This window comes from Miniopterus natalensis, chromosome 20 (genome assembly GCF_054644295.1).
Source record: "Miniopterus natalensis isolate mMinNat1 chromosome 20, mMinNat1.hap1, whole genome shotgun sequence".
In the NCBI taxonomy this organism is placed as follows: domain Eukaryota; kingdom Metazoa; phylum Chordata; class Mammalia; order Chiroptera; family Miniopteridae; genus Miniopterus; species Miniopterus natalensis.
This window is the reverse complement of record NC_142100.1, coordinates 12,515,954-12,531,569: the sequence shown is the minus strand read 5'-3', so window position 1 is coordinate 12,531,569 and position 15,616 is coordinate 12,515,954. Positions and strand designations below refer to the sequence as shown.

The following is a 15,616-nucleotide window of genomic DNA, read 5'->3' as shown; positions in this document are numbered from 1 at the left end:
GGAGAAAAAAATTAATAATATTGATAATAGCTGAGAATAATAATATGATAATAACTGAGAATTTTTCAAAATTAATAAAACATACCAAACCACAGATCTGAGTTGCTCAGAGACCAAATAGAATACTCAAAAATCTATACCTATACATAACATACTCCAAATGCAGAAGACCAGAGAGAAAGAAAAATCTTAAAAGAAGCCAGAGAAAAAAGAACACCTTTACCTATAAAGGCCAAGAAAAAGAATTAAATCAAACTTCTCTTCAGAAAGCATTCAAGCAAAAAACAAGTGGGGTGAAATATTTAAAGCGTTTAAAAACAAACCACCAATCTTGAATTCTGTACCCAGTGAAATTGTACTCCAAAAGGCAAAAGAAAAAACGATTTTCTCATACAAAAACAAACAAAAGAACACCAGATGGCATTTGCTGCCAGCAGACCAGCCTTGCAAGAAATGTTAAAAGAAGTTCTTCAGAGAGAAGGAAAATGATATATAGGTTAGAAACTCCAATCTGTAGGAAGAAATGGAGAGTATCAGAGAAGGAGTAAATGAACATAAAACTTTTATTTTTCTTATTCTTAATTAAAAGAAATAACTTTTGTTCAAACTAGTAACAGCAACAATGCAATGGATGATTATAGCTTATGAATAAGTGAAATACATAAATAGTAACAATATTATAAGGCATGGAAAGGAAAAACTGGGAATAGTCTGTTATAAGGTACCTGTACTACATTAAGTGGTAAATGTTACTTGAAAGTGTATTTAGATTAGTTCTAAATGTTTATAGAAAATTGTAGGGCAACTACTAAAATAAATTTAAAATCAGTATGATATGCTGAGAGATAATATAAGAGACACATTATCTGTGCATCTAAGATACTCTAAAATAATGCTAAGAGAATGTGAAAGAAGAAAGGAAACAGAATCATATAAAAATTGCTCAATTAAAACCAGACAAAGCAGAAAAAGAGAGGGAGATTTAAAAAAAGAAAGAACAAGTACAATGACTAAAACAGTTAAAAATATGGTAGATATTAATTCAACTATATCAATAAGCACTTTTTTTGGTTTTTAAAATCCTCACCTGAGGATATTTTTTTCATTGCTTTTCAGAGAGTAGCTGGGAGGGAGGGAGGGAGGGAGGAAGGGGGAGAGAGAGAGAGAGAGAGAGAGAGAGAGAGAGAAACATCGATGTGAGAGAGACACATTGACTGGCTGCCTCCCACACACTCCCTGACTGGAGCCAGGGATTGAGCCTGCAACCGAGGTATGTGTCCTTGACCAGAATCGAATCTGAGACCCTTCAGTCCATGGGCTGATGCTCTAACCACTGAGCCAAACTGGCTAGGGCCGAATAGCCTATAGCTCTTAAGAAAGCACCATGCCTAGACAGTTTTAGTGGTGAATTCTACTGAACATTTAAGCAAGATATTATACCAATTCTCTACAATCTGTTTCAGAAAATAGAAGCAGAGGAAATAAATCCTAACTCCTATGAGACTAGCATAACCCTAATACTAAAACCAAATAAAGATATTACAAGAAAGAAAAACTACAGACCAAAATCTTTCATGAACATAAATGCAAAATCAATAAAATATTAACAAATTGAATACCACAAGGTACAAAAATAATTGTACACAATGACCAAATTACATTTATTCCAGGTATACATACTGGTTCAACATTCAAAACTGATTAATAAAATCCATCACATCCAACAAGGCTAAAGAAAAAAATTTTATAATAAAGAGATGCAGAAAAAGTATAATATGACAAAATTCAAAAATCTAGACATGATAAAACCTACAGTTAACAAAGACATGGAGGTTTGTTTCTAGATTCTTACTTCTGTTCTTTTCAGCTTGTCTATCCTTGTGTCAAAACCACAACGTCATGATTATTTCTGCTTTGTACTTAGGTTTGAAAATGGGAAGTGAGAGCCCTCCAACTTTGCTTTCTTTTTCTCTCTTTTTCCAAGACTGGCTACTTTGGGGCTCCTGAGTTTCCACATGAATTTTAGGATTAGTTTGTCAATGTCTAAAAGAAAAAAAGAGGCCAGGGAATTCTGAAAAGCATTGGAGGTGCAGACAATAGGCAAGTGGCAGACGGCCTGCAAGAGCTCAACCACAGTGCAACAGTATCAAAGCCTTCCATTTCTCCAACCAACCTCCTGCTCCTCTTCTGGGCAAACTCTGGGCTCCATTCAAACAAAGCTATTCTCAGCACATCTTCCACACTGATCAGCTGTCATGCAGTTGCCCTAGTTGTCCTTGTGCAGAGTTGCTCTGTCCACCCCACGGCTCCTTCCAGCAACCTTCCCACTTGAAGCAGCCACTCTTTTCTCCTTAAAACAAGGGCTCCCAAGTATAGAGAGACCGGAATCTGCTCCCCTAGGGAGGGCAAGCTGCTTGATAGGAGAGAGGCTGCTGCACTGTTGGCCTGAGACTGCACTTATCCAGTCTCTCTGAGCCCCACACAGCCGCAACCTACCTTTCTACGACTGTTGGAGTCACACTCGTCAAGGCAGGAGCACCAGGTGTGGCTTTGGACCGCTCTGTGAACCGGGAGTCAAACGCTTTCATGGGTTCGATCTTGGATGGGGTTGTTAACACAGAGGGGGATGATGCAGCAGGAGTCGAGGTAGCGTTCACACTGGGGTGGGCGAAGAAGATGGGAGAGCATGTCAAGCACAATTCATTAAGAACTTGGGAATTTGGGTTACTTGGAGCCAAGTGAAAGGGGCACAAATATCAAACTTCTAAATACACAAAAATTTCAAAATATAATCTACTATTCCTGACTATTTTACAAATATTTTCGTGTGTTAAAATTCTGGAAGTTTGCGATGGCTGGGTGGCTCAGTTGGTTAGAGTTTTCCCAATGTGCCAAGGTTGCCAGTTTGATCCCCGCTTGGCACATATAAGAAGCAACCAAGGAATGCATAAAACAGTGGAACAAATTGACTTTCTTTCTCTCTCAAATAAATCAATAAATAAAAATGATAAAATGAAAACAGTAAACACTTATAAAAAAAAAATTCTGCCCCAGGCGGTGTGGCTCAGAGGTTGAGTATCGACCCATGAACCAGGAGGACACCAGTTCGATTCCCAGTCAGGGCCCATGCCAGGGTTGGGGGCTAGATCCCCAGCAGGGGCGGTACAAGAGGCAGCAGATCCATGTTGATGTTTCTATCTCTCTCTCCCTCCCTTTCACTCTCTCTAAAAATCAATAAAACCATATTAAAAAAAAAATCCTGGAAGTTTGGCGATCAGAGAAGATCATGAGAAAACACACTCACATTTGCCCCACTGCATTGTTCTGAGAGCTTCTGGGGCTAGCATGAGGCCTAGAAAATGATTCTTACCACTCTTTTTTCTCACCACATGGTCCTATCTCCACAACTTGAACACAGCAATCCAAACCACTCCAACCACCAGCTTTTCCCACTTGACAATGGTGTGATGAGAAAAGCCCTACCTGGGGTCCTGAAGCTACTGACTAGTCCTGCCCTTCAACCTCCTGCCCGGGTGACCCCTCCCACCTCAATGTGCAACTGCATTCTTCACACTCTCCTCCAAGTGCTCACCCCATAGCCCTTCCTTCTACTCAACAGAGAAAGGAGAGAAAGGTGAACCCAACCATGAGCCGCCAACTTCCCCACATATCCCTCACGCTGGGCTCCCAAACAACTGGGTCCCTAATGACCAAAGGCACTGGACTAGACCCCACGCGAGATGCCTGGCAGGTATCCTGGATGGCCTTCTCCTCCTCTCCAGGGAACTCCAGGACAAATTGTTGAAACATTTCACAGATCTGGAGCTTTCTGTTCTTCCCCAGACACCCTTCCTCCCCAGATGCTCTGCTTTCTAAGTGGTCAAGCTGCTCCATCTCCTCTTCCTATCCACCCTCACACTTCCCTCAGACAAGTGACACAACACCTGGTGCATGCCTCCACGACCATGACATCAGAGCCCAGGAAGTAGGAGGCGGCAATAACACATGACCCTGTCCCCACCAATGGAAAATCAGTCTAACAGTAATAGTTTTGTGTGCTAGGGTGGCAGCTACATTTGGGCACCAATGCCTCCTGGAATGATCCTCTTAAGGTGCAAGTCCAGAGCCTTGCCCAGCATACTTGATTCAGCATAGAAGCCCAGCTTTCTCCCCCTTTACTGCGACTCTGTTCAGACTTGGGGTTCTGCTCTTGCTACTGTCCCCTCCCTCTTCCCTGGGGGACTGTATGGGCCCTGGGTAGGGAACCCTCTAATAAGCCTTCCTGAGACCTGCCCACCAACTCCTCCCTGCTTTTGATTGTCTATCCATTTCTACCCAGGAGGCAACCCTATGCCTCTGTGTTTGCCCCTTTCTCCACCAGCCTACGTACTCCCTGGGGACAAGAACCCATCAATCAACCCCCTGTGGGCGTCTGGGCTGTAGCAGTGTGTAATCAGAGCAGTTGCTGGGCAAATGTTCACTGAGTGAATGGCTTCTGGTTCTTACTGACTTCTAATTTGGTTTCCCGGAAATGGTTGGTGAAGACACAGGCTCCCCGAGCACACATATTTCTGAGAGTGCAAGAGGACTGTGGCCCCTGCCTGAGATGACTGGTATGGTGATGCTACCAATGGGGCAGGGAGGAGGACCCCCAGTGTATACTGGCCAGAAGGTGAGGCCGATCCTGTGGCACAGGGGAGGGAACATCTGGATCAGGGGCCATATTAGGCCTGAGAAATCATTTGGTCTGGCCCTGCCAAGTCAAGTGCAGGTGGGACTCAAAATTCAATAAATCTAGAAGCTTTATTAATAGCTAATTTTTAGGTTGATAATTTTGTATGGCCAGGGAATGATGTTATAAATATCCAAATGGCCCTTGGCAGAAAAAAGGTTCCCCACCTCTGCTGTGGCAGGTGATGTGTCCTTGGCTGGTTCCCATCCTTAGAAGACCAATCCTAGGACTACACCTTCCCCCAGGACGTGAAGTCCTCATAGCCCTGTACATCAGAGACACACTTGAATAAGGCCTTCCATCCGAGTAGGCCTTCATCTGAAATCCAGCATCCCTTTTCTTTCTTTCTTTTTGAAGGGGCCATGAAGTGTCCTGAAACTGCGTCTAAATCTGAACTTTCCCCAGGGATAGCAGGAAGCCTTGGTATGTACTCACCTGTCCTTATTGACAGAACTGCCCCCAGGCCTGGTGCCGGCTGCTGCCATGGGTTCCGTGGAAGGCTTTGAGGCACCAAAGGAGTTGGGGGTACTGGAGTCCAGTGGCAGTAGCTGTGGACTGCTATGAGAGGAAAGCATGCTGCCTGCCAGGGAGCCTGAGAGTGGGATGCTGTTAAAGAACGCCGTGGAGAAGTCCCTATGGTCAAGAACAACAAAGTCAGCCTCGTGAACTAGATACCACATCAAGTACTTTATACATTCTAAGTAACTTTTTTTCTGGATCCAAAGGTAATATATTTTCATGGAAGAAAATTTGCAAAATTACAGAACTGAAAATCATTCCATACACTCTGTTTAATTGACTCTAAGGTGAACTGATACTTTATGTACCACTAAGAAAAAACTGTTACCAAATATAACTATCAGATGTACCCTGATTTTAGAGGTGTAAAAATGTGCAAACATGTGTCTCAGAACTAATGAAATATAGCATATAGAGCAGGCCTCCCTTTCATTATGGGTTATATGTATGCACCATAATTTACCTAACCAGTCTCTACTGTGGAACAACCAGGCTGAGCTGTCTCCCAGCCTGTTCAGTAATGGACACTGCTGCAAGATAGTATCTTGCAACAGGGGGCAAGATACTGCAGTGTTAACACTGAGGGCCCTGGGCCAAACCAGCCAGGTTTCACCTCTCTGCCATGCACCAGCTCTGGGACCTTGGGTACTTCAACCACTCTGTGATTCAGGTTCCTATCTGCAAAAAAGAAAGTGACAGGACCCTCCCCATGAGGTTGCTGTCAGGACTAAACTTGTTAGTGTAGCAAACATGTAGAATACATAGTAGCTGCTCAAAAAAGCCCAGTCTTATAACTGTCATCACACCTGTTTCACACTTTACATGAGATAAATTCCTAGAAGTGGAATTGCAGCAGCGAATGAAATGTTCATTAATGACTTTTGACGTACCCTCCTTAGAGGTTTAAAGTGCAACCTGTGTATTAGAGTGACTATAACCCTCACCAACAATTGTTATCAAATTTCTTGATACTTGATACTGATAGATAAAAAATAGTATCTTACTATAGTTTTAATTTGCAATTATTTTTATGTAAGATTGAAATTTTTTCATATAGAAACATCTGATTTCTTGTGAAACGTTTGTTCATACTCTTTGTTTACTGTTCCATTTGGTTATTGGTCTTCATTGTCGATTTTAAGACTACTTACATATAAAATAATTCCTTACATGAGCAGAAAATGTTTTCCCAAGAATATTGTGTTTTAACTCTTTGTTGTGTAATTTTCCTTGCCACTCCCATGTTATTATTATTATTCTTTAAAATATACCTTTATTGATTTCAGAGAGAGGAAGGGAGAGGGAGAGAGAGACAGAAACATCAATGATGAGAGAGGCGGATTGAGTGGAAGCTACACTGAAACTCTCCCAGGACCAAACTGGAATGACAACTAAAATATAGAAAAATCATCCTGAATAATCAACTGAAGACTAACTGAAGAGCACCCTAATAATCAAGGACATAAAGAGGAAACCACGTAAAGACTGGTAGGAAATGTGGAGGCACGAGAGGGCTGGCTGGGTTCCCACAGGCAGCAGCTGAAGTTCCTGAGGGATATCTCAGCTGTGGGGGGGTTCCCATTGAGAACTTTGGAGCCTAACCCCAAGCTGGGCTTCTCAGCCCAGAGCACCAGAGCTGAGAAAGGTGCCCACATAACATCTGGCTGTGAAAAGCAGCCGGGTTTCTGTCTGCCAGGGAGAGACGGCTGGAAATGCAGGTATCGTCTTAAAAGGCCAACGCACAAAGTTTCATGTGCAGCCACTCACCTTGGGCTCTGGTGGAGGGCAGAGTGGACTAGAGCTGTGTGAGGAGAAGCTAGGGGTGCTGGCTCTGGGGATAGAGCACAGAGAGCAGCCATCTGGATTCCTGTGCTTAGTCATTCCCCAATATGGCAGAGGACATCTTTCTCAGGCAGACATTTACCATGCAAACAGCTTTTGTCTGGGGGGAAGCAACTGCCTTGGCCTGTTGGAAAACCTCTCATCCCATCCTGTGGAGTTTCTACAGCCTGAGGCTCATTAAGGGACTGAATAACAATCAGCCTCTGGGTGCTTTGTGTTTTTGCCTGATTTGCTCCTGGACCCAGGGTTTGGGAAAGCAGACCTTGGTGTGCATCTTGGTCCTTTCCAAATGCACTCAGCCCCTAGCAGAGGAGCCACAAGCTGTGGAGCATGGAAAGCTTCAAACAGGGTATTAAAGGCCAGTCATAAACAGCATCTGACACTGGCCTGCACCAGAGACTATCCAAAAGATGTGAGTCCTAGGAGATCTACCTAATACATAGAAAGAAATCCAAACAGACAGCCAAAATGGGGAGACAAAAAAATAAGCCCCAAATGAAAGACTTCTGCAGAAGAAGAGCTAAATGAAATGGAGATAAGCAATCTATCAGATATAGAGTTCAGAATACTGATAATAAGGATGTTCAATAGCATGAGAAAAGAAATGGAAACTATGAAGGAAATTAAGAATGACAGTAAAAATATAAAACACTGGAAGGAATAAACAGGAGATTAGGGGAAGCTGAGGATCGGATCAGCGAATTAGAAGATAGAGTAAAAAAAAAAATCACTCAATCAGAGAACCAAAAAGAAAAAACAATTAAAAAACAGGAGAGTTTAAGGAAGCTCTGGGACAACGTGAAACGTAATAATATGCACATCACAGGAGTGCCAGAGGAGGTAGAAAGTAAGCAAGGGTTAGAGAACCTGTTTGAAGAAATAATGGCAGAAAACTTCCCTAACCTGGTGAAGGGAAAAGCCATACAAGTTCAGGAAGCACACAAAGTCACAAACAAGAAGAACCCAAAGAGGCCCATGCCCAGACACAAAAATAATTAAAATGCCCAAAATTCAAGACAAAGAGAGAATCTTATAGGTGGCAAGAGAAAAGCAATCTGTTACCTATGAAGGAACTCCCATAAAGCTGTCAGCTGATTTATCATCAGAAACTCTACAGGTCAGAAGGAAATGGCATGAAGTATTCAAGGTAATAAAAAGCAAGGATCTGAAACCAAGAATACTCTATCCAAAAGGCTATCATTTAAAATAGATGGTGAAATAAAGAGCTTTCCAGACAAAAAAAAGGCTAAAAGAGTTTATCACCACCAAACCAGCACTGCAGGAAATGTTAAAGGGACTGCTGTAATAAGAAGTTGAAAAAGAGAGAATGAGAAACATAGGCATAAAGAAATAAAATGGCAATAAGTACCTATCAATAATAACCTTAAGTATAAATGGATTAAATGCCCCAATCAAAAGATATAGGGTAGCTGAATGGATAAGAAAACAAGACCCAAATATATGCTGTCTACAAGAGACCCAACTCAGAACAAAAGGCTCATATAGGCTGAAAAAAGAAAAAACAACAAAAACTTCTGGAGGACTTTAAGGGAGAGATTGAAAGCAACACAATCATGGTAGAGGACTTTAACACCCCAGTGACTCTACTGGATAGATCTTCCAGACAAAAAAAATCAAGGAAACAGTGACTCTAAATGACACACTTGATCAGATTACAGAACATTTCACCCCAAAGCTGCAGAATATACATTCTCCTCAAGTGCACATGGGACATTCTCAACCACATGTTAGGACACAAAACAAGTCTCTACAAGTACAATAAGATTAAAATCATATTAAGCATCTTCTCAGACATTTACACCCTGGAATACTATGCAGCTGTAAAAACGAAGGATCCCTTACCCTTTGAGACAGCATGGTGAGAACTGGAGAGTATTATGCTAAGCGAAATAAGCCAGTAAGAGAAAGACAAGTTTCACATGATCTTACTCATCTGTGGAATCTAATGAACAAAATAAACCGATGAACAAAACAGATCCAGAGACATAGAAGCATGGAACAGACTGACGAATCTCAGAGGGAAGGTGGGAGTGGGTGGGAAGAGATTAACCTAAGAACTTATATGTATATATGCATAACCCATGGCCACAGACAATAGTATGGTGAAGACCTGGGGTGGCGGGGTGGTGGTGTGCAGGGTGGAGGGGATCAATGGAGGAAAAAAGGGGACATTTGTAATACTTTCAACAATAAAGATAAGTTAAAACATAAAAATAAAAAGATTTTGTAAGCTTTCTTTCCTTTTCTATGCACTAGAATATTTTCAATAGTATTAGAATAATCTGTTCCTTAAAAATCTTAGAATTTCCCTGTGAAGCCTTCTTAGTCTGGTGGCTTTTGGCAGATTAACTTTGGGACAGTGTCCTCTATTTCTTCTATAATAATTCATCTGTACAGATTTTTTCAGTTTGCTAATTTTATTTTCCTCAAAAACCATCCACTTTCAAATTTATTTGCACAGAGTTCAGCAAACAAGCCTTTCATCCTTTTGATTTATTTTTTATCTGTAGTTATTTCCCACTTATTTCTACTTTAAATATTTGTGCTTTACCTTTTCTTTCTTGATTAGCTAAGCTAATAATTAGCCATTCTGTTGCTACTTGTTTTAACATGGGTATCAGAAGGGCCAAAAAGCCTTGGAGACCAAGAGAATCAAGTTCTGGTGCCAGAAAATGAGCCCTATGGCAGAAAGCTCACTCAAGTCCAGGCAGGAAGCCATCTACTCCCTCTGCCTCCTCACTAGGTGAGGCCTGGAGGGATCTGCAGAACAAAAGTGCCACCACCACCACCCTCACCACTTCCACGACCCTCACTCTCACAAGTCCTGCAGTGTCACATACTTGGTCTGATTTGGTCCTAAAAAAAGGTAGGCAGCAGTGGCATTACGCCCTACAGGTTCACAAAGGGGAAAAAGGCTTGATCAAAGGAAAACCACTCTCTGGGAGGAGCCAGGAAACTGGTACTGGCTCCAGCTGGTCAAATCTTTGCCCTCCAGGGCCTCAGTGCCCAAACACCTAACATGAGGGGGTCAATTGGCACATCATATGACTTTAGACTTCTAAGAAGATTTGGAACAGCTTATGGATGAGCAACTGCGAAGTGCAGAGGACTACTGTGTGTGGTCGCCCTGAGCAGACTGACTGCATGAGTATGACCCAGAGTGAATCACCCTGACAGGAGAGGGAATCTATTTCTTTCACACAGCGCTTTATGATTCTTTGAAACATATACTGTTTGGGGGAGAATGACCCATACTAAAGCAAGCTTGGCTATAGATGCTGAAACAGAGCAAATGGTGACTGAGTCCACTTTCCCCCTCTCTGCCTTCTTAGGGAAATGTGCCTCAGAGTCCCACTCTCCACCCAACAATTCCACTTCTGGGAAGTAGCCTGAAGTAACAGTCACAAGTGTGCTCAGAGATTCACTTACAAAACAAACTACAAACCCACAGTTAAGGGGCTGGTTAAATAAATCATGGTGCATTCACAGGATGGGAACCTGGAAAATCAGCAAGCCGACACTTCAGAGGACTATTTATTAAAATGGAGGCAAGGTCAAGATATAGGAACAAGTCGGGAAGGGAGACTGGAGATGCAGATACCAAAATGTTAACACTGATTATATCTGAGAGACTGAATTACGGGTAATGTTTATGTCTTTCTTTGGGCTTTTACTATTTTCAACAATAAAAAATGGCAGCTATACAAGGGGAAAAAGAAACAGAAAAAAAAATCAGTCCAACTTCTCTACCTTGTGTCTTCCAATGCTGTGCCAAGAATGAAGCAGGGCTGGCTGTGTAGACACGCTGGCCCTGTGAGGGTGCTCTTGGCCGCTGGCCTGTCACAGGCTCCTCCCAGCCCACCTTCAGCATGAGATAAGTTTGCATAAGGGCTCTATGGGGAGCACTGGACTTTGAAGCTAGTGGGAGGCTGGGCTCAATTCCCTCACTTCCAGATTCTATGGGTCAGATCTGCCCAAGAGCCTGTGAAGACCCTGATTATGAACGTGTTAACTGGTGAAAGGTGAGAGTAAGATCTCCCAAATAAGGCCACAGAAAGCTGGGTGAATGAATGAGTACCCGGTGTCCAGCTGTGCTATGCAGAGAGGTGTGATTCTTCTCCGACCATCTGCCGTCCGAGTCTCAACTTGTTTCTTCAAAAGATTCTGGCAAAGTAGAGTGATATAAGTGAATGGAAAAGTTATGCCATCATCTCTAATTATCAAATAAGAAGGTTTCTAAGGAAATGTATTCTAACTTCCCTATCTATAGACTTTTGATCCAACTAAACTAAGCCACCCAATCAAAGAACAAACGTTTTTATCAGGGTATGCGCTCTACTTCCTGCACAGTATACGAGAAAGGGCAGAAAAAACTCCCAGCTGAACCAGCTCTAGCCCCTTCCTCTCCATCACCAATATACAGCCTGGCCAGATTCCAGGATAAAGTGAGGCTATGGGGATCAAGAAGGGAACTAACAGATGAGACCTGCACCCACGAGCCACATTCTTGCCTCTAAGCTGTGGTTTGCAAACTTTCTTCCACTAAAGGCTAATAACCAAGGGTCACACATTGTATCTGAATCACCTGGGGAGGTTCATCACCCTTCATAAACTCCTGAGGTGGTTTAAGCATCCTAGGTAATTCTAACCTTCCTGCTCTGTTCCCGCCCTATCTCTACCCTCCACCCTCAGTGAGAAGAAAGGAGAGCCCACAGATGTCTCCTAAGGGCAGAGACTGAAGCCTAATGTTCTCAGTACAGTAAATCCTCACTTAATGTCATCGACAGGGTCTTGGAAACTGGGACTTAAAGTGGAACAACATATAAGGAAACCAATTTTCCCATAGGCTAATTGATATAAACAAGAGTTAAGTTCATACAACATATTTCTGTTCACAAAAAACCACCAAACTTCTAAATAAAGACACAAAATACTTCTAATATTAAACATTGAAATATAGGTGAGCTATACATACGTTTAAGGAAGATTAATTAAAAACAAGTAAGATGATTATTTTCTGACCTATTTATTCCAGTCCCGGGTGGCTGGCACCTATCCCAGCAGCTCAGGGCACACCCTGGACAGTAAACCTATCATGCACATCTTTGGGATATGGGAGAAAACATGGGGAAAACATGCCAACAGACAGTGGCCCCAGCCAAGAATCAATTTTTAATTTTTTCATCAATGTTTTAATGACAAAGTGACATTATTCAAGGACTAATAGTATAGAGAATTTCCTAGAAAGGCCAAATTCCTGTAAGAAATGACTCCTCTAGAGCTTCTTGGGGCAAAAAGGCCTTTGATAAAGGTGGATTAAGCCCCACTATTACCTTATGCAGTTGAGGGTAATGGGCCAAGTGGGCCCAAGCTGGCTTACCCCTGGGTCCTACACCAGATGCAGCACACACCCAGCTCCCCACCACTCGTGTGTGTGCCCTCTCCAGACTGCCTGTTCCCCTTGCTCTGTCCCTGGGCATGTGCTGTTTTCTCAGTGCCACTGGGTCAAGCCCTAACCTTTCTGATGTCTTCCAGACTCTCCCCATTGACGACACCAGCGACTGAGGCAGCTGAGCCTGTCTCTCTGGCCACCACACTCTTCTGGTCCAGCTGCTGCTGTTGCTGCCTCCGCTGGTACTTGAGCATCTCAGGGTTCTCGATGACAGCTGTAGAGAGCTGGGCCTCGGTCATGATAGCCAAGCTTTTGCCATAGGTGGATTGGTGAATGTGGCTCTAGAGAAGTTGAGAAAAGTACAATAAACCAGCTGTGAGCAGCCAAGTGATAGATGCAGCCCACCAGGGTGAGCTGCATGTTGGCTTTCCTGGCTCTGAGAGCAGAAAGGACCCTGAGCAGGGCTCCCAGAGAACCAGATGCCAGCTCTTCATTGCCTCCCACCCTATTCTGCCTGTTACCAATTAGATGACTCTGGGGTAGTCTTGTATCTTCCCTAGATGTTTATAGCCTTCTGTGTTATCTATAGCTGGGGATGAAAGTGAATGCATATCCACTAGAAAACACCTATGACATGTCTGATGCAGAACAAATGGCAAATGTTTGTTAAACTGAAGTTAAGACACTCAAATTGCTAACTTAAGCCTCTTAAATCACTCCAAGGACCCCAAACACTCTTTGGGAAACAGATACTGAAACCAGAGTCTACTTTTACTGCTCTTATCTGCAGCCATCAGCTCCATGTGGTTGGAAGTCGTCATGGGCTGCTTACAGTGTTTCTAAGAACAAGGGAAGGCTTGGCATAGCAAACCTAGGGAAATCCTTCTCTGTCCCTGATGTCCTGATCCTTCTGAGCAGGGCATCTCTCTCTATGTTCCCAAGTCTCGTTAGTCCCATGCCACAACAAACCAGACAGGACCCCACAAGGGCAGGGATGATGTCCCCAGAACACTGGAGTGACTGGTGCAAGAAAGAACAGATTCACATAAGGATGTGCTATGATCAATGTAAAGGTCAGGAGGACATCTGCCTCACAGAACAGGATGTTGGGCAGGGAAGTGGCGCCATGGAACCCACTTCTGCAGGGTCCGCTATGCCTATATGTGGCCAGGAATCTCCCTCCCTTACTACCCTGGCTCCTGTCCCCTCTCCCCTGAATCACTCCCTTGGAACCTCGAGGCAGAATTCAGAGTTTGGCCAATGTTTCCCTAGTGTTCTTCATACATGGGGTCCCTGCCTGTCATCTGGGAAATGGTAAGCTATATAGGTTATTACAAAAGTGCACAGCAGACCCCAGTTTACCTGATGACAGCGAAAAGGTGGAAAGAAGACCTGATGGTAAGACACTCATCCTTTCATTGACAAGAGACTTCCAGGGTGCCAGGTCCTATTCTAGGTGCTGTCAACAAGTCAGACTCCTACCACCAAAAGGTTTACATCATAGTTGGGGGAGGTCCCCACAGTAGCTCAAGAGGGAGCTTCCACTAGCAATGGAATCACCGAGGGGAGTGCTGCCCACCTGCTGAGCTTTCACAGGGCTCCTTTCAGACAAACCAGTACCGGTAAAGGCCCATTTATAGAAACACTGGTTCTAAGTCTACAGTAGTTAGAGAAGAGCCTTTCCTGAAGCCATTGAGGAAGGGCTCACAGGCCACATTGTCCTGGACAGAGCACAGGAAGGCACAAAGGCAGCAGGTCTGGGTCAGGCTTCTGTTCTTGCATCAAAAGGTCACACAGGGTCTCGGCAAAGGGCCATACTATTTTCCATGGCTTAGTTACCTCACTGATGAAACGAGTAAGCCCTACCTTAAAGTGTTTTGTGTATTTTAAATGACATAACATGTGCAAACATATGGTCCAGAATCTGGTATATAATAAGTGCTGAGAAATGGTCAATATTACTATTTAGTTGCTGTTCCATGGCAACTGTGTCGGTACAAGACAGTGGGGACAGTGATGTGAGTAGGGACCCTTGGGATCTCTCTCTCCGGTTCCCTCTCAGGGTGAAACCTCACAGTGAGTGGCTAATTATCAGTTCAGGATGAGGTGCCCAAAATCACTCCTGAACTGATTTCTGACATGAACAGAGACTCATTTTTAAATTAACTTATTTTCTAAAGAAGACAAGGATTACAATCTATAAGACGAACACCCAATAATATGTTAAGAAACAATGTATCTGTGTATGTCACAAGAAGAGGGTCCAGTTGAAGGGGCCTCTCAGAGCTATCAGGGCCATTTCTGTGGCCCCAGAGCACATGCAGCACATGGGTCAATAGCTGGCAGCGTGTCATTCTCCTACCTTCTCCTCCTCACTCAGAGGGTCTCCAAGCTCATCCTGGGAGAAATCTAGGAATGCCACAGAGCCATCCATGGAGCACACCAGGATGCCCAGCCCGTTCAGAGTCCTGAAAGAGATGACCATTAGCAGCCTGAGAGCAAGTCCTGTGGTGCCCATGTGTGCTTCAGTGGTTGGTGGGGGAGGATAGCAGGGCAAGGCTCTAGGAAGATGCTGAGAATCTCTGATTCCCTTTTGTGGCCTTGTGGGCATAGGGATAGGGTGGACAACAGTCTCAGAAGGTTCTGGCACCCTTTAGTTCTAAGCACATGCACAAAGTATCTCTCATCACACGTTTGGTAAGAATTTAATTTTTATTTATCTTACTTTTGAAACCATTAAAAAAAACCACGTGGGGGAGTATAAATCTAAACGAGGTCACTAAGAGGCAGAATGTGTCTCCACACCTATGCTAATCTGGTTCACCCAAGGACAGAGTGAAGTGGAACCAGGATCACAGCATTCTCCTTTTCCTAAATACCAGTCTGTTGTAGAAGGAATTTTCCAGGGGCAAATCCCAAAAGAGCAAGTAGCACAGCAGCAGACACTCTCCCAAAAGCAGGACAAAGCTGCTCTTTCTTGAATCATGTGCAAATAGTACCCTGGGGTCTGTCTGCTCCACTGGCAAAACCTGGGGTGGCTGTGGTTGGGTCCCTGGCTAACCTGACCCTAATCACACCCAGGGGTCTCGTGTCCCAGTGTGTGGCTTCTC

At 43.6% G+C, this 15,616-nt stretch overlaps 1 protein-coding gene across 5 annotated transcripts in view; it reads right to left on the bottom strand.

Annotated features, from left to right (window-relative positions):
- The window catches only part of HIRA (histone cell cycle regulator), a 73,104-nt gene that overhangs the window by 20,446 nt on the left and 37,042 nt on the right, over positions 1–15,616 (bottom strand). For all 5 annotated transcript variants that reach the window (XM_016204348.2, XM_016204349.2, XM_016204350.2 and 2 more), the window contains 5 exons: positions 14,869–14,974; positions 12,632–12,847; positions 11,193–11,278; positions 5,168–5,365; positions 2,497–2,658 (listed from right to left, as the gene is read on the bottom strand). In XM_016204348.2, coding sequence (XP_016059834.2) covers positions 2,497–2,658; positions 5,168–5,365; positions 11,193–11,278; positions 12,632–12,847; positions 14,869–14,974 — 768 coding nt within the window. The remainder of the gene's footprint in view (positions 1–2,496; positions 2,659–5,167; positions 5,366–11,192; positions 11,279–12,631; positions 12,848–14,868; positions 14,975–15,616) is intronic.